Source organism: Erinaceus europaeus, chromosome 12 (assembly GCF_950295315.1).
Source record: "Erinaceus europaeus chromosome 12, mEriEur2.1, whole genome shotgun sequence".
In the NCBI taxonomy this organism is placed as follows: domain Eukaryota; kingdom Metazoa; phylum Chordata; class Mammalia; order Eulipotyphla; family Erinaceidae; genus Erinaceus; species Erinaceus europaeus.
Genome location: NC_080173.1, coordinates 101,913,594 through 101,933,623, shown reverse-complemented (window position 1 = coordinate 101,933,623; position 20,030 = coordinate 101,913,594). Strand labels below are relative to the sequence as shown.

Genomic DNA, 20,030 nt, shown 5'->3' with positions numbered 1-20,030 from the left:
TGACAGAATAATGCCGAATTTTCTCGTAGGTGGCTTTTTGGACTACCGTCTATTATTTATTATTACTACTATTTTTAAATTAATATTTATTTATTCCTTTTTGTTGCCTTTGTCATTGTTGTTGGCTAGTACAGAGAGAAATGGAGAGAGGAGGGGAAGACAGAGGGGGAGAGAAAGACAGACACCTGCAGACCTGCTTCACCGCCTGTGAAGCGACTCCCCTGCAGGTGGGGAGCCGGGGGCTCGAACCGGGATCATTATGCTGGTTCTTGTGCTTTGCGCCACCTGCACATAACCCGCTGCCCTACCTCCTGACTCCCTACTGTCTATTATTGTAACTTCTTCCCATTAGCAGCTGTCTGGCTGCAGTTGGGAGACAGGAAGAGAAGACGGCATAGCGCAAGGGTGTCTGCGAGAGTCGGCTGGCTACTTTCTTCTCAGGTGTTCACTGTGTTAGGCTTGTGGTACCAAAGCCATGGGAAGGTGATGTGGGACTCTGTAGACTGGACTCTGGTCATGAGACCCTAAACAGCACCGTCCTGACTGTCCTGCGAATGGTTGCTGTCTGGGCCAGTCAGTGAGACCTACTTGCAGTCGGGAAGTGCTCTGGAGAAATAAGGGACTTAAGTACTTTACTTCAAAAGCATCTATGAAGTAATACCACAGGGGCCAGGCAGTGACACACCTGATGGAGTCACGCCCTGGCGCACGTGAGGACCCGGGGCCAAGCTCTTGGTCCCACCTACAGAGAGAGTTTCCCCAGTGGTGGAGCAGGGCTGCTTTCTCTCTCCCTATTATCTTTGGCTCCATTAGGAAAACAAACAAACAAAAAGCAGCCAAAGCCAAAACCAAACACGAACCTGGAAGCAAACCAGGCGCCCAACAACAGGCGAGTGGCTGGGAAAGCTGTGGGATATATACACAATGGAATACTATGCAGCTATGAAGAACAATGAGCCCACCTTCTCTGACCCATCTTGGATGGAGCTAGAAGGAATTATGTTAAGTGAGCTAAGTCAGAAAGACAAAGATGAGTATGGGATGATCCCACTCATCAACAGAAGCTGAGAAAGAAGATCAGAAAGGGAAACTCAAAGCAGGATCTGACTGAGTTTGGAGTAAGGAACCTATATTCTTAGTTCCGTAAAATGTGAGTTATTTTTTAAATTTATTTTTTTATTTAAACATTTTTAAAATTTATTTTACTTTAACGAGAGAGATACAGAGAGAAAGGCACAGAAAGATCAGAGCCCTGCTTATCTGTGTCTGATGGAGGTACTAGGAACTGAACCTGGGACCTCAGAGCCCCAGACATGAAGGTCTTTTCCATAAACATTATGCTGTGTCCCCTGCCTGTAGCATATAATTTTTAAAAAATATGTATTTATTTTCCCTTTTGTTGTCCTTGTTGTTTTATCATTGTTGTGGTTATTATTATTGATGTTGTTGTTGGATAGGACAGAGAGAAATCAAGAAAGGAGGGAAGACAGAGAGGGGGAGTGAAGGATAGACACCCACAGACCTGCTTCACTGCTTGTGAGGCGACTCCTCTGCAGGTAGGGAGCCGGGTCCTTGAACCAGGATCCTTATGCTGGTCCTTGCGCTTCATGCCATGTGCGCTTAACCCTCTCCGCTACTGCCGGACCCTGAGCTTATAATTTTTTATGTTTTTTTTTTTCCCTATTTTTTCTTTCCTTCTTTCATAAAACCCTCAAGAATTTTCTCCTAGTTCATGGGAGAAAGATGGATGAACAAGATTTCTATTGAATGCCTTTTGACCAGATCATTTATCTCTTAAGTATATTGTAGGGAGTCGGGCTGTAGCGCAGCGGGTTAAGCGCAGGTGGCGCAAAGCACAAGGACCGGCATAAGGATCCCGGTTCGAACCCCTGCTCCCCACCTGCAGGGGAGTCGCTTCACAGGCGGTGAAGCAGGTCTGCAGGGGTCTGTCTTTCTCTCCCCCTCTCTGTCTTCCCCTCCTCTCTCCATTTCTCTCTGTCCTAACAACAATAGCAGTAACAACAACAATAATAACCACAACAATAAAACAACAAGGGCAACAAAAGGGAATAAATAAAATAAAATAAATATTAAAAAAAAGTATATTGTAAAAATAAGTTACAATGGGGAAAAGTTGATATCTATCCAAGAAGTGCAACACATATCCAAAACGATGTGTGCCTTCGATACCATCTGTATAGCCAAGGTACGGAGGCAACTCAAGAGTTTAATGCAGACAAGTGGGCTAAGAACTTGTGGTTCGTGGTCTTAGTGAAATACTCCTTGCTATGTGGAAGAAGGAGCCTGGGCTTGCTGCAGCTGAATGAAACTGGCAGGGTTATTGCTCAGTGCAATAGTTCAGAAGGACAATAGTGAGCTCTCTCGCTGCTCTGTGGGGCCTGAGGAAGTAAAGGAATGGGCCAAAGTCAAATGAAAACACCCCCTGCATTTCTGCTGTAGACAGAGGTCACCAAGGGGAACGGTGGCGGACTGTAAAGGCTGGAGGTGGCCCAGTGGACTTGGGAGAGAGATGTTGATACTTCCATGGTGGACTTGGTGTGACTGCACATACCATGAAGAGGTTTGAAATGCAATCCCTAAGACATAGAACCTTGTAAACCAACTTTATCTCAGTTAGTCAAACAAACAAACAACAAAAAACCACTTTGTAGCCTGACTTGTGATCCTACATGTCACTCAGATTATCATTTGTAATTTCTTCATTGGAGGATTAATGCTTTACAGTCAACGGTAAAATACAATAGTTTGTATATGCATAACATTTCCACATAACAATATAGCTCCCGCTAGGTCCTCCTCTGCCATCCTGTTCTAGGACCCGAGTCCCCCAACCCCCACTTAGTCTTTTACTCTGGTGAAATACACCAGCTCCAGTCCAGCTTCTGCTTTGTGTTTATTGTTCAACTTTTTTTTTTTTTTTTTTTTGTAATTGGACTGCCTCATTGAAGATTCCTTTAAAATTTAGACAGAAAAGAGTTCTAGGGAGTTGGGTGGTAGCGCAGCGGGTTAAGCGCACGAACCAGCATAAAGAAAAGAGTTCTGCCAATTTTTCCTATAATTATTTGATAGTTTCTGGTCTAATATCCAAGGGGTGTTGAAGTCCCCTACTATGACTGTGTTGCTGTTAACATATTGCTGTAGCCCTTTCAGTAGATGCTTGATGTATTTAGATGGCCTCTCCTCGGGTGCATAGATGTTAATAATTGTTAAGACCTCTTGATTGACTGATCCTCTGAGCACTAAGTAATGTCCATCCCTATCTTTTTAAATTTTATTGATTATAATGTCTATCATATCAGATATGAGAATAGCTGTTCCTGACCCTTTTTGTGGGCCATTGGCTTATAGTTTTCCATCCTTTCACTTTGAGTCTGTGTTTGTCGTGTTGAGTTAGGTGGGATTCCTGCAGACAGCATGTGGTTGGGTTGTGTTTTCTGATCCATCTTCCTACTCTGTGCCTACTAATAGGTGAATTCAGGCCATTGACACTTATTGATATAATAGAATGAAGATGTCTTAATGCCATTATTGTAGATTTTTAGAATGTTTTGATATATGGCATGTTTATGATCTGATTGTTTATAAGAGACCTGTCGTATGTTTTACATTGGCTTGTTCTAGCCCTCCCCCTCCAAGAGAATTGGATGAGTCCTGTTAATTTCGCGGGCCTGCTTGGCCCCGCCCCAAGGGACCCTGGGAGAGGGTTCCGGAGTCCGAGAGTTCCTGAGTTCTCCAGTGACAGAGTTCCTGAGTTCCGGAGTTCGAGAGTGCGAGAGTGCGAGAGTTTCTGAGTTCGAGAGTAAGGGAGAGGGTTCCTGAGTTCCAGAGTAAGAGAGAGTGCTTGCGCCGCCGCAAAGAGACAGCAGAGTTCTGTTTGGTGATTAGTTTGTCTTAGTTTGTGAATCGTTGTTCCTGAATAAAGAAATACAGCTGCCCTGCCCAGCCGTTGTCTCCGCGTCTCTGTTCACCACCGTGAAGCTAGCCGGCCCGGCAAGAGCCTCCGAAATTTTAACAACAAAGAGACCTTTCAGAGGCTGGGTGGTGGCACACCTGGTCGAGTGCACATGTTACAATGCGCAAGGATCAGAGTTTGAGCCCCTAGTCCCCACCTGCAGGGGGAATGCTTTGCAAGTGGTGAAGTGAAGTAGTGTTTCAGGTATCTCTCTGTCTTTTCTTATCACCCCTTTCCCATCTCAATTTCTGGCTGTTTCTATCCATTAAATAAAATTAAGATAATTGAAAAAAATTTTAAAAAGAGACCTTTCAGATTCTTTTGCATTTTAATGAGAGGGTGTAGAGAGACTGACTAGAGGCCTGCTCTGCTCTGGCTTATGGTGGTGCTGGGGACTGAATCTGGGACCTTGGAGATTCAGGCAGGGTTGCCTTTTGCAGAACCATGATGCTGTCTCCCCAGCCCTGCCCACATGCTTAGTGGTGATTAAGAAGTTAGCAATGGGGAGCATCAGGAGAGGGGTCTAGGCAGTAGGGGTGGAAACTGCCAAGGCCCTGAGCCCTTTTAGTAAGGCTGGTGATCCTGTGAGGGTGGCTGGAGAGCTAATGAGCTGGCTGCCAGGTGTGCCTCCTCCTCCTTGCCATGGTGTGGAGTAGAGATGCCATTCATAGTCGGGGACAGCAGGGCCCCTCGGCGGGCGTAGGGGGACTCATGGGCTGCCAGTCTGCCAAGTCTTGCTCATGCAGTGTGTCGATCACACCTCCCGGTAGGAATGAGGGCTAGTAGTGTAAGTCAGCAGCAGTCACCAGAGGTGCTAGCTCCTCTCTTGCATCTGTGTCCTCGGGTCCTTAAAGCTGTATTTTCCTCCTGACCCCTGACGCTCAGGAGCCTCCTTCCACCTGTTACCTGAAGACTGTCTTTGTTGTATGTACTCGGGATAGGCTAAGGCAAAGGGCGCTAGAGCAACCCACTGGTGTTTACACAGAACTCCACTCAGGCTAAAGCAGAGGAGGCCACACCTGTCTTTCCTTCTCCCGTTTAGCGGTTTCAAGACCCGCTGAGCTTGTGACCTCGCCTGACTCTTTCCTGGTCACATAGTACTGAGCTGAGTGTTTCTTGGGAGGGGCAGCCTCCTGAGAAGAACTGACTGACCACTGAGTTGGAACTGTTGAGTGTATTGTCCTCTAGCTGCCCGGTGTGCCAGCCCCACGCCCACGCCCAGGGAGTTGAAGCCAACGGGAGGCGTCTGGGGCCAGCTTCACCGTGAGACTGCGCCACTGTGCTGCCTAGAGCCCTTTCTCTCGGGGTTTAACTGTTCTTCTTGTTGCATCTTTCCAGGTTGTGACTGGATTTAAATTTTTTGAAAGTCAAGTTTAGGTATCCCTCTTAGCATTTTTCTTTTTCTTTTTAAAGACATTATTTAAGGGCCGGGTGGTGGCGCACCAGGTTGAGTGCACATGTCACAGTGCACAAGGACCCAGATACAAGCCCCCAGTCTCCACCTGCAGGGGGAAAGCTTTGCAAGTGGTGAAGCAGGGCTGCAGGTGTCTCTCTCTCTCTCCCCCTCTCTTATCTCTCCCTTCCCTTTCAATTTCTGTCTGTTTCTACTCAATAAATAGAGATAATTTTAAAAATAAATAAAACATAAAAAAACAAAAAGCATTATCAGTGACTCTAAAAAAAGCATTATCCAAGACTCAAAGCATTATCATACTCAAAAAGCATTATCCAAGACTCTAAGGCTGTAGCTGTAGGGAGGGCTTCCACGCTGCCCCTGCCACCCAAGCCCTGGCCCTCCCGGCATTTTCGAGCAGGAAACCCACTGCTGTGCCTTTTAGGCCGTAACCTGATCAGCATTTTAAACTCAAGGCCTCCTCTTGACTGCTGGAGAGAAGAGCGCCTCTGTATACTTGGGAACTGGTCTCCTATCTGCTCTGCATATTTCTTTGTTCTGGCATTTGAGTCTGTTTCAGATTATTGACAGAGATGTTGGCTAGAATGATGCATGCATACCGTGTGCCGACAATCTGAGCCTATCTTCTCCTGAACATAGGCAGGTCTGATGACTACAGTGGCTTAGAGATACATGGAGATTAGCTCCTACCAAATGAGGAGGTGGATAGCCTGAGAACTTGCGGCGCAACATGTCATTGACCTGTGGCCAAAACCTGCAATCAGGCTTTCCTGGAACAGGAAAGTTAAGTCACTTACTGCCAACATGGTTGTAGCCACTGGCTACCTAGGGCCCACTGAGTAATCCTTGCCTGGCAATCTCCTGTTCTAACCTCTGAGACAGGCTAGCATTCTGACTGTAACCTCTAAGACGGGCTAGCATTCTGACTGGCAGTTAGTGCTTAATAGTCGTCAGCCCAGACATTTCACATGGCCTGTCTCACTTAAAGGCTTTACAACTTAGAAGTAAGCAGCAGTAGAATTCTGAAGTTGTTTGCCTGTTTCTGTTGTGTGTGTGCATGTATGTACTGTGTATGTGTGAAAGGAGACCAGTGCTACTTAGCTTTGGCAGATCGTGGTGCTGGGGATTGAACTGTGACCCCTGGAACACCAGGCGTGCGAGCTCTGTGGCATAGAGTAAGAGCTACTCCTGAGCTTCAGTTGAGATGCTGTTTCAAACTCTGACTGTAACCTGCAACAGGAGTCACACATCGGTGTCTGAAATAAGCTTTGTGGAGTTATATACTGGTATGAGTTTTAATTCAAATTGTTTAATTTTATTAAAAGCAGAGTGACTCTGACTCTGTAAATTACTACCGACAAAAATGTCCTGCAAGATCAGCATTAGAAACAACAGTAACAGTAGACCATCAGGAAAGCACACAAGATCCCAGATAGACCAGCACCTGTGTTTGCTCTCTCACTGTGCTTGTAAACAGTCTGCCTCTCCTCACAGACACAGGCAGAAAAGAAGGCAACCAGTCTCAAGGCTTAGAGCCTTGCTGCGCACTGACTGCATGCTAGCTGGTCCCCAGGTTTACAGAGCCTTGCTACACACTGACTGCGTGCTAGCTGGACCCCGGGCTTACAGAGCCTTGCTGCGCGCTGACTGCGTGCTAGCTGGACCCCGGGCTTACAGAGCCTTGCTGCGCATTGACTGCGTGCTAGCTGGTCCCCAGGTTTACAGAGCCTTGCTACACACTGACTGCGTGCTAGCTGGACCCCGGGCTTACAGAGCCTTGCTGCGCGCTGACTGCGTGCTAGCTGGACCCCGGGCTTACAGAGCCTTGCTGCGCGCTGACTGCGTGCTAGCTGGACCCCGGGCTTACAGAGCCTTGCTGCGCGCTGACTGCGTGCTAGCTGGACCCCGGGCTTACAGAGCCTTGCTGCGCGCTGACTGCGTGCTAGCTGGACCCCAGGCTTACAGAGCCTTGCTGCACATTGACTGCGTGCTAGCTGGTCCCCGGGCTTACAGAGCCTTGCTGTGCGCTGACTGCGTGCTAGCTGGTCCCCGGGCTTACAGAGCCTTGCTGCACATTGACTGCGTGCTAGCTGGACCCCGGGCTTACAGAGCCTTGCTGCGCGCTGACTGCGTGCTAGCTGGACCCCGGGCTTACAGAGCCTTGCTGCACATTGACTGCGTGCTAGCTGGACCCCGGGCTTACAGAGCCTTGCTGCGCGCTGACTGCGTGCTAGCTGGACCCCGGGCTTACAGAGCCTTGCTGCACATTGACTGCGTGCTAGCTGGTCCCCGGGCTTACAGAGCCTTGCTGCGCGCTGACTGCGTGCTAGCTGGTCCCCGGGCTTACAGAGCCTCGCTGCGCGCTGACTGCGTGCTAGCTGGTCCCCGGGCTTACAGAGCCTCGCTGCGCGCTGACTGCGTGCTAGCTGGTCCCCGGGCTTACAGAGCCTCGCTGCGCGCTGACTGCGTGCTAGCTGGTCCCCGGGCTTACAGAGCCTCGCTGCGCGCTGACTGCGTGCTAGCTGGACCCCGGGCTTACAGAGCCTCGCTGCGCGCTGACTGCGTGCTAGCTGGACCCCGGGCTTACAGAGCCTCGCTGCGCGCTGACTGCGTGCTAGCTGGACCCCGGGCTTACAGAGCCTCGCTGCGCGCTGACTGCGTGCTAGCTGGACCCCGGGCTTACAGAGCCTCGCTGCGCGCTGACTGCGTGCTAGCTGGACCCCGGGCTTACAGAGCCTCGCTGCGCGCTGACTGCGTGCTAGCTGGTCCCCGGGCTTACAGAGCCTCGCTGCGCGCTGACTGCGTGCTAGCTGGTCCCCGGGCTTACAGAGCCTCGCTGCGCGCTGACTGCGTGCTAGCTGGACCCCGGGCTTACAGAGCCTCGCTGCGCGCTGACTGCGTGCTAGCTGGTCCCCGGGCTTACAGAGCCTCGCTGCGCGCTGACTGCGTGCTAGCTGGACCCCGGGCTTACAGAGCCCTACTGCGCGCTGACTGCGTGCTAGCTGGACCCCGGGCTTACAGAGCCCTGCTGCGCGCTGACTGCGTGCTAGCTGGACCCCGGGCTTACAGAGCCCTGCTGCGCGCTGACTGCGTGCTAGCTGGACCCCGGGCTTACAGAGCCCTGCTGCGCGCTGACTGCGTGCTAGCTGGACCCCGGGCTTACAGAGCCCTGCTGCGCGCTGACTGCGTGCTAGCTGGACCCCGGGCTTACAGAGCCCTGCTGCGCGCTGACTGCGTGCTAGCTGGACCCCGGGCTTACAGAGCCCTGCTGCGCCCTGACTGCGTGCTAGCTGGACCCCGGGCTTACAGAGCCCTGCTGCGCGCTGACTGCGTGCTAGCTGGACCCTGGGCTTACAGAGCCCTGCTGCGCGCTGACTGCGTGCTAGCTGGACCCCGGGCTTACAGAGCCCTGCTGCGCGCTGACTGCGTGCTAGCTGGACCCCGGGCTTACAGAGCCTCGCTGCGCGCTGACTGCGTGCTAGCTGGACCCCGGGCTTACAGAGCCTCGCTGCGCGCTGACTGCGTGCTAGCTGGACCCCGGGCTTACAGAGCCTCGCTGCGCGCTGACTGCGTGCTAGCTGGTCCCCGGGCTTACAGAGCCTCGCTGCGCGCTGACTGCGTGCTAGCTGGACCCCGGGCTTACAGAGCCTTGCTGCACATTGACTGCGTGCTAGCTGGACCCCGGGCTTACAGAGCCTTGCTGCACATTGACTGCGTGCTAGCTGGACCCCGGGCTTACAGAGCCTCGCTGCGCGCTGACTGCGTGCTAGCTGGTCCCCGGGCTTACAGAGCCTCGCTGCGCGCTGACTGCGTGCTAGCTGGTCCCCGGGCTTACAGAGCCTCGCTGCGCGCTGACTGCGTGCTAGCTGGACCCCGGGCTTACAGAGCCTCGCTGCGCGCTGACTGCGTGCTAGCTGGACCCCGGGCTTACAGAGCCTTGCTGCGCGCTGACTGCGTGCTAGCTGGTCCCCGGGCTTACAGAGCCTTGCTGCGCGCTGACTGCGTGCTAGCTGGACCCCGGGCTTACAGAGCCTCGCTGCGCGCTGACTGCGTGCTAGCTGGTCCCCGGGCTTACAGAGCCTTGCTGCGCGCTGACTGCGTGCTAGCTGGTCCCCGGGCTTACAGAGCCTTGCTGCGCGCTGACTGCGTGCTAGCTGGACCCCGGGCTTACAGAGCCTCGCTGCGCGCTGACTGCGTGCTAGCTGGTCCCCGGGCTTACAGAGCCTCGCTGCGCGCTGACTGCGTGCTAGCTGGACCCCGGGCTTACAGAGCCTCGCTGCGCGCTGACTGCGTGCTAGCTGGTCCCCGGGCTTACAGAGCCTCGCTGCGCGCTGACTGCGTGCTAGCTGGACCCCGGGCTTACAGAGCCTCGCTGCGCGCTGACTGCGTGCTAGCTGGACCCCGGGCTTACAGAGCCTCGCTGCGCGCTGACTGCGTGCTAGCTGGACCCCGGGCTTACAGAGCCTCGCTGCGCGCTGACTGCGTGCTAGCTGGTCCCCGGGCTTACAGAGCCTTGCTGCGCGCTGACTGCGTGCTAGCTGGACCCCGGGCTTACAGAGCTTCGCTGCGCGCTGACTGCGTGCTAGCTGGACCCCGGGCTTACAGAGCTTCGCTGCGCGCTGACTGCGTGCTAGCTGGACCCCGGGCTTACAGAGCCTTGCTGCGCGCTGACTGCGTGCTAGCTGGACCCCGGGCTTACAGAGCCCTGCTGCGCGCTGACTGCGTGCTAGCTGGACCCCAAGCTAAGCCACAGTGGGCCAGTTTCCACCCTTTCAAAACAAACAAGCAAATGCCAAAGGCCATCCTCTCCCGCTTCCTCTGGGCATATTTTCTGTCCCCTGCAGGGCTTCGTGGCTGCAGGTGGCTTTCTCTGGGAGGGCAGCCGAGGAGAGAAAGGGCAGCACTGGAGCCCGCACACCGAGTATGGACATGGCCAAGCAGCACGTTAGCCTAGAGCCATCTCACCAGCCCTGTGTATATCCTTTTCGTGACCCACTTACAGAGTGGTATCTTAGAGGTCACATTTAAGAAGACAAAAGCAACATTTTCTTTTGTCTTTCCCCTTCTTGAGTTAGTAGGTCAGGAAGAGCCTGGAACCCTTGACTAACCTGTAACGAAAATGTAGTGATCCTTTAGATTAGAGTATGTTCTAGAGTTTACTTTTTCTCTTTAGAAAGTAAGTCCTTAGTACAACCATTTCTTCATCCCTGTGGTGGCCTCATGAATTCTGTCCATACTTCTGGCCCATTTTCCTTTCTCTACGCCTCAGATCTCACTGTGGGCTGTAATAAGAGGGACCCAGGGTACAGTGAAAATAATCAGAGATCTCTCTGCCATCGGGGGCAGGGTCCCTTCCATGAGGAGCTGGAGAAGAGCCCGCTGCTGCGCATAAGCTGTGTACGAGTCTCGCTGGCACCTAGCTCGTGGTAGACGCACAGTCGCTCGGCAGAGCTCAGTGCTTCCATACCCAGAGTGCAGGGTCAGGGCTGCGCAGAGCCGAGCAGTCAGGTGTCACCTTTACTCTTGTGCTGCTTGACTTACTCTTCAGGCAGAACCTTCTGCCCAGTGGGGTGTTGAAACTGGCTGCAGTCTACTGAGTGCAGGAAATAGGCTAACCCTTGTCTCATATTAGCCAACTTCTTTGTGTAAGGTTGCAGTCGACAATGTAGGACAATGTAGGTCCACACCACACCACACCCACCACCCACTAGCCGCTTTGTTCTAGCGTGCGTCACACAGACATCCCGCTGCTCCTCTGGGCGATGGAAGACAAAGACCGGCCGAGCATTCCAAGGGCCCTTGGAGCTTGTGCACTGAAACTTCATGTTTGTTTGAGAACATGTAGCCAGACCAAGAGGCCCACTTGAGGTCATTCTTACTCGTGCTGACAGAAGTGAGGACGCGTGGTGCTGGGTTGTGGAAAGTCATGACACGCTTTTTAATGTGTTCCTGTGTGAAAATGTGTCATGACTTTTCTGAGAACCCAGTAGGCACAGACACCTGTGTTCTGGCTGGCTTACCGTCCTGTTTCAGTCATGACTTGGGAATGGAGCTGGAGAATCTCTCCTTGTCCATTCTTGGATGACTGCGGCTGGCATCCACAGGCTGCCCTGCTCAGCTGATGTTATCTGTGTTTCCTCTGCTGCTCAGAATCTGCCTGCTGAAGAGTCCCATGACGCTGCCACATGGAAGTCCTGTTGCCACTTCCTGTTTCTTTGTGTCAGAAATGGGTGCCAGAAAAGAGAAAAGCTAGAACTATTAGCTCTGTGAAGTCATTTTAATGACTTTGGCCTGAAGATTTCTGATCCCACTGGCCAGTAAGGGGTCAGTTAGAGAAGGATCAGGAGCACAGTCTAATACCTGTACACCACACAGTGCCACGGGCAGAGCAGGCACACCAGACTAGAGTCAAGATGGTCTCTCCAGCCCCTTTTGCTTCGTTATCCTTGTGCTTGTGAGAATTTCACCAAATGGCCTTTTGAACGCCCCTCCAGTCCCTAATGCCTCTGGCATTTCTTGGATGGTTGAGAGGACACGATCAGGGTTGGGATCTGGGTTTCTTTTATGAGCGTCATACCCACCTCCAGCCATTTCTGCAGCGTCGGCCTTGAGAGATGAGACCCACCAGATCTTTCTGACGGTGCAGGGGTCTACACTCTCTACAGCGTGAATGACACATGCAGTCACTGGTCGTTACAGGCCCCCTACTCCTGATCACCCACATCCAGACACATCAGAAACAAAGCTGTCCCTTTACCCTGCATTTGTACTTCTGTGCACAAAGAACAAGACACCAACGAAGGCTTTTTAAGATAGTTCACTCTGCCATATAACCTGAGATCGCTTCTTTCTCCAACAGGGTCAGTCATCTCATTTTAGTGGAGCCTTGGGGCTTTCCTGAGCGACCCGACCTTGCTGACCAAGACAGACCGATTCCAGTTTGGATCCGAGCCTTGGGAGCAGCTTTGACCCCCTTCAACCCTTTAGCTGGGCTGAGGATCGCAGGGCCCTTTGGTGAGTACTGGAGTAAGCACCTTGTCTAGGTCAGCAGGAGCGGGTTTGCTGGTCACTATTGCTAGTCCATCCATAGAAATCAGCACAGAACTCAACCGGTGCATTTTCTCCTCCCTCTGTAGCTTCAGCCCACACATACAGAGGGACAAAGCCGGGTTCTTCTCGAAGAGGAGAGTCCCTTGGTTGTAGCTGTCTCGAGCTACTAGCAAAACCAAGACGGGAGCCGGTGCTAGGCTTGAGCCTAGTCAGCTTGGAGCGTCTCAAGCGCTGGCAAGCAGAGCTTATGCCTCTGGTTCATCTACGGGGGGTGGGGGGGGGGGAGTAGCAGGCTGAGCTGATGCCGAGCCTAGAGAGTGTTTCACAGGATACCGAGCCTAGACAGTGTTTGACAGGTTGCTGATGCCAGTCCGCAGGTCACACAGCCTGACTTGGTATCAGGTGTTCAGATTAGGCCGTCTCTCTCAACAAAGACTTGTGGCTCATACTTATGGCCCAACCACACCTGCAGTGGAGTTTGGAGTGGTGACCACACTGCACTTGTTCACTGCTTCTAGGGAGAACTTCACCCACCACCCACCTGCTCACCTCTCCCAAGCATAGCCATTTCTTCTAGGACTCAGTCATCAAAGGGCTAACCAGTATAAGTGGGTTTTGTTGAACTCCAGTTGGACAAACAGCAGTTAGGAGAAGCACTGGATGAAATAATCCAAATAATCCAGTGAGTCTCTAGGAGGAACTTCCTTCTTTCCTTCCTTCCTTCCTTCCTTCCTTCCTTCCTCCTTTGCTGGGGGGATTGATGGTTTACAGTCAACAGTAGAATACAGTAGTTTGTACAGCTGTAACATTTCTCAGTTTCCCACCAGGTCCTCTTGTGCCATCCTGTTTCAGGACCTGAACCCTCCCCCACCCCAGAGTCTTTTACTTTGGTGCAGGACACCGACTCCAGTCCAAGTTCTGCTGTGTGCTTCCCTTCTGATCTTGCTTTTCAACTTCTGTCTGTGAGTGAGATCATGCCATTTTCATCCTTCTTTTCCTGGCTGATCTCTCTTCACATGGTTCCTTCAAGCTCCATCCAAGATGAGGTGAAGATGAGGTGCCATTTTAATAGCTGAGTAGTATTTCATTGTGTATCTAGGCCACAACTTGCTCAGCCACTCATCTGTTGTTGGACACCTGGGTGGCTTCCAGGTTTTGGCTATTACACATTGTGCTGCTGTGAACACAGGTGCACACAGATCTCTCTGGATGGGTGTGTTGGGTTCCTCAGGATCTGTCCCCGTGAGAGGAACTGCAGGGTCACAGGGCAGGTCCACTTGTAGCCTCCTGAGGGCTCTTCAGACTGCTCCACAGGACATCTTGACCATGCCCTCTGCCTCCCGCTGTTGCTGGCACATAGGGTAATATAGAATATCAACTGGATCCTAACAACTGCTGGACTGGATACCTCCTTTCAAGATCATGAGTCAGGACCAGTAAAGAAATACAACCTTGGGAGTCAGGCACATGGCGCAAAGCGCAAGGACCGGCAGAAGGATCCCAGTTCAAGCCCCCGGCTCCCCACCTGCAGGGGAGTCGCCTCACAGGCGGTGAAGCAGGTCTGCAGGTGTCTCCATCTTTCTCTCCCCCCTGTCTTCCCCTCCTCTCTCCATTTCTCTCTGTCCTATCCCACAATGACATACAACAATAATAACTACAACAATAAAACTAGGGCAACAAAAAAGGGGAATAAATAATTAATTAAATTTAAAAAAATAAATAATTTTTTTTTAAAAAAGAAATACAACCTTGATAAATAACAGTTGGTGATGTTAGGAAGGACAGACCCTGAGGTCCCAGAAGGGAAGGGAAAGGTGAAGTCTTTGCTTTCTGTCTCCTTCCCTTGTGGACCTGTTTATCACCTCAGGCATAGGACTGACTAGAGGCCACTTGAGATTATTTATTTTTAAATAATTAATTTTTTTATTTCAGTTGACTTTATTCTTTTTTTAAAAAAAATTTTATTTATAAAATCCTATGGTTGACAAAGCCATAGGATAAGAGGGGTACAACTCTACATAATTCCCATCCCCAGAACTTCATATCCCCTTCCCTCTCCTGACAGCTTTCCTATTCTCTATCCCTCTGGGAGCATGGACCCAGGGTCACTGTGGGATGCAGAAGGTGGAAGGTCTGGCTTCTGTCATTGCTTCCCCGCTGAACATGGGTGTTGGCAGGTGGATCCATACTCCCAGCCTGCCTCTCTCGTTCCCTAGTGGAGCAGGGTTCTGGGGAAGCAGGGCTCCAGGACACATTGGTGGGGTTGTCTGCCCAGGGAAGACTGATTGGCATCATGGTAGCATCTGGAACCTGGTGGCTGAAAAGAGAGTTAAGATATAAAGCCAAACAAATTGTTGACCAATCATGGACCTAAAGGCTGAAAAAGTTCATATGAAGAGTTGGGGGGGTCTCCATTTTGTAGATAGTTAGTAGGCCTATTTTAGTTAGATTCCAAAGAGCTCATGACTATACAAGTTTTGTTTGTTTGTTTTTCCCCTGAGCCTGACATCTGATATGCATGCAGGTGGATCCAAGTTATTGTCTGGGGAGATGATGTCACGGCTGGAAAAAGAACCAGAAAGCTGGATCAGGGAAGAGAGTAGCCCCCTAATTGTTGACCGTAAACCCCATCGATTCGATGTGATCTGGGCCCATATGCAGCTTAGGAGCCTGTGTGGCCTCTGCATCCCTGTAGATCTGAGTTCACATTCTGTGGTCATGAGCAGGAATGTTCCAGGCTGCCCCAATATCAGGACCATCTTCCTCAGGTGGAGCATAGAGTATGTTGTCCATCCTCCCTTCAGAGGATGGAGCATTCTCCACCGTTGTTGATCCACGTTGAGGGCAGGGTCCTGTGGGGGCTGAGATGATTTTTGCCGGGAACACTGCTAGTGTCCCAAGCAGACTATGCGTCTCTCCTCCTACAGATATCTATACAGCTCAGTTCATTTCATTTTGAGACTAACTCTGGAAGAAATACACTGAGTTAACTGTGCACACAAGCTGCTCTGTTCACCATGTTTAATAGGTTTATTTTTCCTACAAAAGTCTTAGAAATCTAAGCTCCAAGTTTTTTGAACCTTCAAGAGAATTTGTAAGTCAGTCTACAGCATTTGGCAACTTTTATTGTGATCTTTCCTTGGGCAACTTGAGATGAGCAGCTGCTAAGATATGTGCTTCTTTGAGCAGGGGTAGATAGCATAATGTTTATGCAAAGAGACTTATGCCTGAGGCTCCGAAGTCCCAGGTTCAATCCCCTGCACCACTATAAGCCAGAACTGAGCAGTACTCTGGGGACAAAAAAAAAAAAAAAAAAAAATCTGTGCTTCTCTAATACCTAAATATCCAGAACACTGGTTATATAACAACAAAGCTTTCTCTATTAGTCTGTGCGTTAATTGTAATGTAAAACACTTGTTTCCTGTTCAACAGGTCTAAGCCTAGTACAGCGGCTAAGGCCTGACTTCAAGCGGAAGTACTCTTCCATGTTTGAAGATGACACTGTGACAGAGTACATCTACCACTGCAATGTGCAGACTCCCAGGTGAGCCTCTGGGTTCTGAACTTACTGTGTCGCTTTTTTGCACTTTTCCTTTTTAAAAGTATGTGACTCTCATCAGTAGACAAATGACTGAATTTGGAAATGCCAGTAGTTAAGTGATGAAGCCTTTTATTTATTTATTTTCTTTTTTAAAATATTTATTTTATTTATTTATTCCCTTTTGTTGTCCTTGTTGTTTTATTGTTGTAGTTATTATTGTTGGATAGGACAGAGAAGGGGAAGACAGAGAGGAGGAGAGAAAGATAGACACCTTCAGACCTGCTTCACCGCCTGTGAAGGGACTCCCCTGCAGGTGGGGAGCGGGGCTTCGAACCGGGATCCTTATGCCGGTCCTTGTGCTTTGCGCCACATGCGCTTAACCCGCTGCGCTACCGCCCGACTCCCCATGATGAAGCCTTTTAAATCCACTCATCTGTTCTTGGAGTGCCCACTGTGCAGAACAGCTGATTAGATTCTGATGGGGAATGAAAAAGTAAAACATACTTTTCTCCTTCCCCTGTCATGCTTGGGGATAAGCTGAGGAAGGGCTGACATTCTAGAAGGTGGCTGGAGTTGGAAGATAAGTAGGTTCTTCAGATAAGGCTGCATCCTTAAACTATGAGTGAACATTCTAGCAACAAAGGGAAGTTTGTGCTAGGCTGAATGAGAGGAAATGTTTTTCTGCACCTCCCGTCTTCTTAGAGCTATTTATTAGCTGTCCCGAGTATGTGAGAGGTGCTGCACAGCATTCCTGGGGATGAGCACGGGCCTCTCTTCCTGACGCCTGTAGATCAGTGTGAGAAGCTGCGGGTGAGGAGTGAGTCAGATTTGCCGGGGGGGGGGGGGGGGGGGAGAGGGAGACGTCAAGGATTGTTGGTGCACCTGGTTGAGCATACACATTACTGTGCGCAAGGACCCAGGTTTTATATATATTTTTTTTATATTTTCATTTTTAATTTTTTTTCCCCTTTCGTTGCCCTTGTTGTTTTATTGCTGATATAATTGATGTCATCGTTGTTGGATAGGACAGAGAGAAATGGAGAGAGGAGGGGAAGACAGAGAGGGGGAGAGAAAGACAGACACCTGCAGACCTGCTTCACCACCTGTGAAGTGACTCCCCTGCAGGTGGGGAGCCGGGGGCTCGAACCGGGATCCTTACACCGGTCCTTGCGCTTTGCGCCACATGCGTTTAACCTGCTGCGCTACTGCCTGACCCCCTTATATGTAATTTTTAAAGAAAAATATTTATTAAAAGTATCAGGAGACAAGAGTAAAGGGACAGTCTCAAACCACTGGTCCCTAATAAGGAAATAAGAAAGAGAAAAGAGGGACATTCATAGTCAGACAGTAAGGATTCGTGAGTATAACACTTTTGCTGGACTGCAACGTACAGGCTGGTCTCTGTCTGCCTGGCCCTGGCCCTGGCCCTGGCCTTGGGGAGGTTAAGGTTGTGGAACCCGCCTGGGGGAGCAAATGGGCAGGTAGGATGGAAGAAGCATGGCTCTGTGTCGGAGTGTTTTGTGTCAGGCATTTTCCTGGCTGAGTCCTTTGGTGGCTAAGAACTGGGTCTGTTTCCAGTCTGCAGGGTTTTAAGACGTAAAAGTCTGTAGTATGCAGAAATCTGAAAAAATACTAATAGACAAAGAAGATTAGATTTACATTTCTCATTTTGTCAAGGTTTTTCCATTTTTGGTAAAAGTTGGCGCTGTGAGCCCAGGTGAAAGAAAGGTGCTGCATATGTGTGAGATAAGTTAGAAGAATGTCAACGACCCCACAAGAGATGTAATAATTCCATGATAGAGTTGGGGCTGCATGCTTACTTTGATTGGGTTTAGAAGATGACTTTTTTTTAAAAGATAGAGGCAGAGAGACAGAGAACATGAAAGAGGCCTTCATGGTCTGGGCGGCAAAGCAGCACACTCCTCAAGCGAGTGACTTGATGGTGACCCTAGAGATAGCTTCAGGGCCGAGGTGCTGACTAGGTGCCGGCACCCCTGGCAGAGTGCTCAGGCTGCAGGAGTGAGGGCACACATGCACGCTCCCCAGCCATGACTCTAGGGCGGAGGCTGTGCAGCAGGCGTCTGCTCTGTGTGTCCTCCCTCCCTCTGTGTTTCTTACCCGCTATCAGAAAGGAAGAAAGGAAGGAAGAGAGAGGGAAAGAAAGGAAGGAAGGGAGGAAGGAAGGAAGGAAGGAAGGGTGGGTGGGTGTGGAAAAAGAGCTGCTGGCAGAGTGGAGCAGTGCAGGTGCCAAGCACCAATGACGACACTAGTAGCGAGAAACGATGACTTTTTATGATGGCTGAGTTTAGAGCGGCCTTGTCCCTCCGACACAAGGCTGCATCTTTGTGGGGTGTGTGTGGCAGTGCGTGTGTCTTGTTCGGGTTTGTTCTTCTGTTCTTTTTTTTTTTTTTCATTTCTTTATTGGGGAATTCAGGTTTGTTCTGCACACTTTCTCGCCGACTTGTGCCATTCCCGTCGGCGTTCTCTCGGGAGGGAGGGTGAGTGTGGAAGGCCTTTGACGGCAGTAGGACAAGGTGGGCACTTATGCTCAGGAGTCACGGCTGTGCTCTTCTCCTTGAAGCGGAGAGACGGCCTTCAAAAACATGACTATCCCGTACGGCTGGGCCAAAAGGCCGATGCTCCAGCGAATCGGCAAAATGCATCCCGACATCCCAGTCTCGGTCATCTATGGCGCCCGGTCCTGCATAGACGGCAATTCTGGCACTAGCATCCAGTCTCTGCGGCCACATTCATACGTGAAAACGATAGTAAGTGTCCGGCTCGTCAGGGTCTCTCCTGTGTGCTCTCGCCATGTGAGAAAGTTTAGGTCTGCAGCCTCCACCAGAGCCCCGTTGGGAGCAGGGCTGGACTCACAAGCATCTTCACGCCTAGACGGTGGAGTGCCTTTCCCAGGGTCCCGCCTACTCCCGGGGTCACCACATCTCCAGCCGAGAGCCGAAAGGCAGCTAGCTCCCACTCAGGACAGCACGTTCCCAGCTGCGCTCAGCTGGCCTGCGGGCCCTAGCAGCAGCCCGTGCGCCTCCTACATGTCATGTTAGTGAGGCTCCGCAGGCTTGGCTCCTCCTTCCCAGCTCTTCTGTCATAGCTACCGCGAAGGGCGGCGCTCCTCAGTCGGTGTCAGTGATCCACTCAGGCGCAGGGCTCCTACCGCACTGCCAAGGATCTTGCTGCTTTCCCGAAGCCTTTCCTCGCTGACCACCTCCTTGCTTCTCCTTTGCCAGGCCATCCTGGGAGCAGGGCATTACGTGTATGCAGACCAGCCGGAAGACTTCAACCAGAAAGTCAAGGAGATCTGCGACACTGTGGACTGAGCTCCCTGGGGCTGATGGGCAGTTGCCCAGCAGTGACCCCGACTGTGGGCCAGCGGGCATGACGGCGAGACGACCTCCCAGGCTCCCTCACTGTCCTCTGCACATGGCTCCTGCTGAAACACTTGCCCATTTAGACCAGCTAGTGCCTTCCAGAAGAGTGAATCTCCCTTCTCCTACACAAAAATGAGATGCACACGAGCCTCCGAATCTACTAGCTTTAATAAAAGGTTCTCTTTCCCTTTGCTGTACTGAAACATTGTACTTTTTCAACTGAGAAACTTTCCAGTTTTACCTGACTTTTTCAGGTCCTTCTTACACTGCAGCTGACAGTGCCAGCTACAAAAACTGATTTCTGGGTCTGCTAGTTGATATCCTGTCAAGGTGCACTTTGGGTTTTTTTTTCTACTTGTATTGACAATGTCTACTAATAGAGCTACTCAAAGCTCAGTATGTTTCAATGTAAATTTTGTCATTTGACTAGAATATTTCACTTTATTTTTGAAGTGGGGTGGAGAAATAGTGTTTTAGTTTTAAAGATGGGGTCAATCACTAGCATTGGTGTTTTTGAATCTCTTCTCTATTAATGGGTGCAAAGTCGCGCATTGGTTTTTCTGAATACCTTCTCTATTAATGGTGCAAAGTCGCGCTCAGCATTTTAAGCCTGGTCCATCCTGATGCAGCTGCAGCAGCGTAACTGCATGAAGCCTTCTGAGAGTCAGC

At 50.8% G+C, this 20,030-nt stretch overlaps 1 protein-coding gene across 2 annotated transcripts in view; it reads left to right on the top strand.

The window, feature by feature from the left end:
• Positions 1-19,558, top strand: part of ABHD5 (abhydrolase domain containing 5, lysophosphatidic acid acyltransferase) — a 42,058-nt gene extending 22,500 nt beyond the window's left edge. For both annotated transcript variants that reach the window (XM_007535772.3, XM_060204829.1), the window contains 4 exons: positions 12,247-12,401; positions 15,870-15,981; positions 18,560-18,746; positions 19,221-19,558. In XM_007535772.3, coding sequence (XP_007535834.1) covers positions 12,247-12,401; positions 15,870-15,981; positions 18,560-18,746; positions 19,221-19,310 — 544 coding nt within the window. In that variant the 3' untranslated portion in view covers positions 19,311-19,558. The remainder of the gene's footprint in view (positions 1-12,246; positions 12,402-15,869; positions 15,982-18,559; positions 18,747-19,220) is intronic.
• The last annotated feature ends 472 nt before the right edge of the window (positions 19,559-20,030 follow it).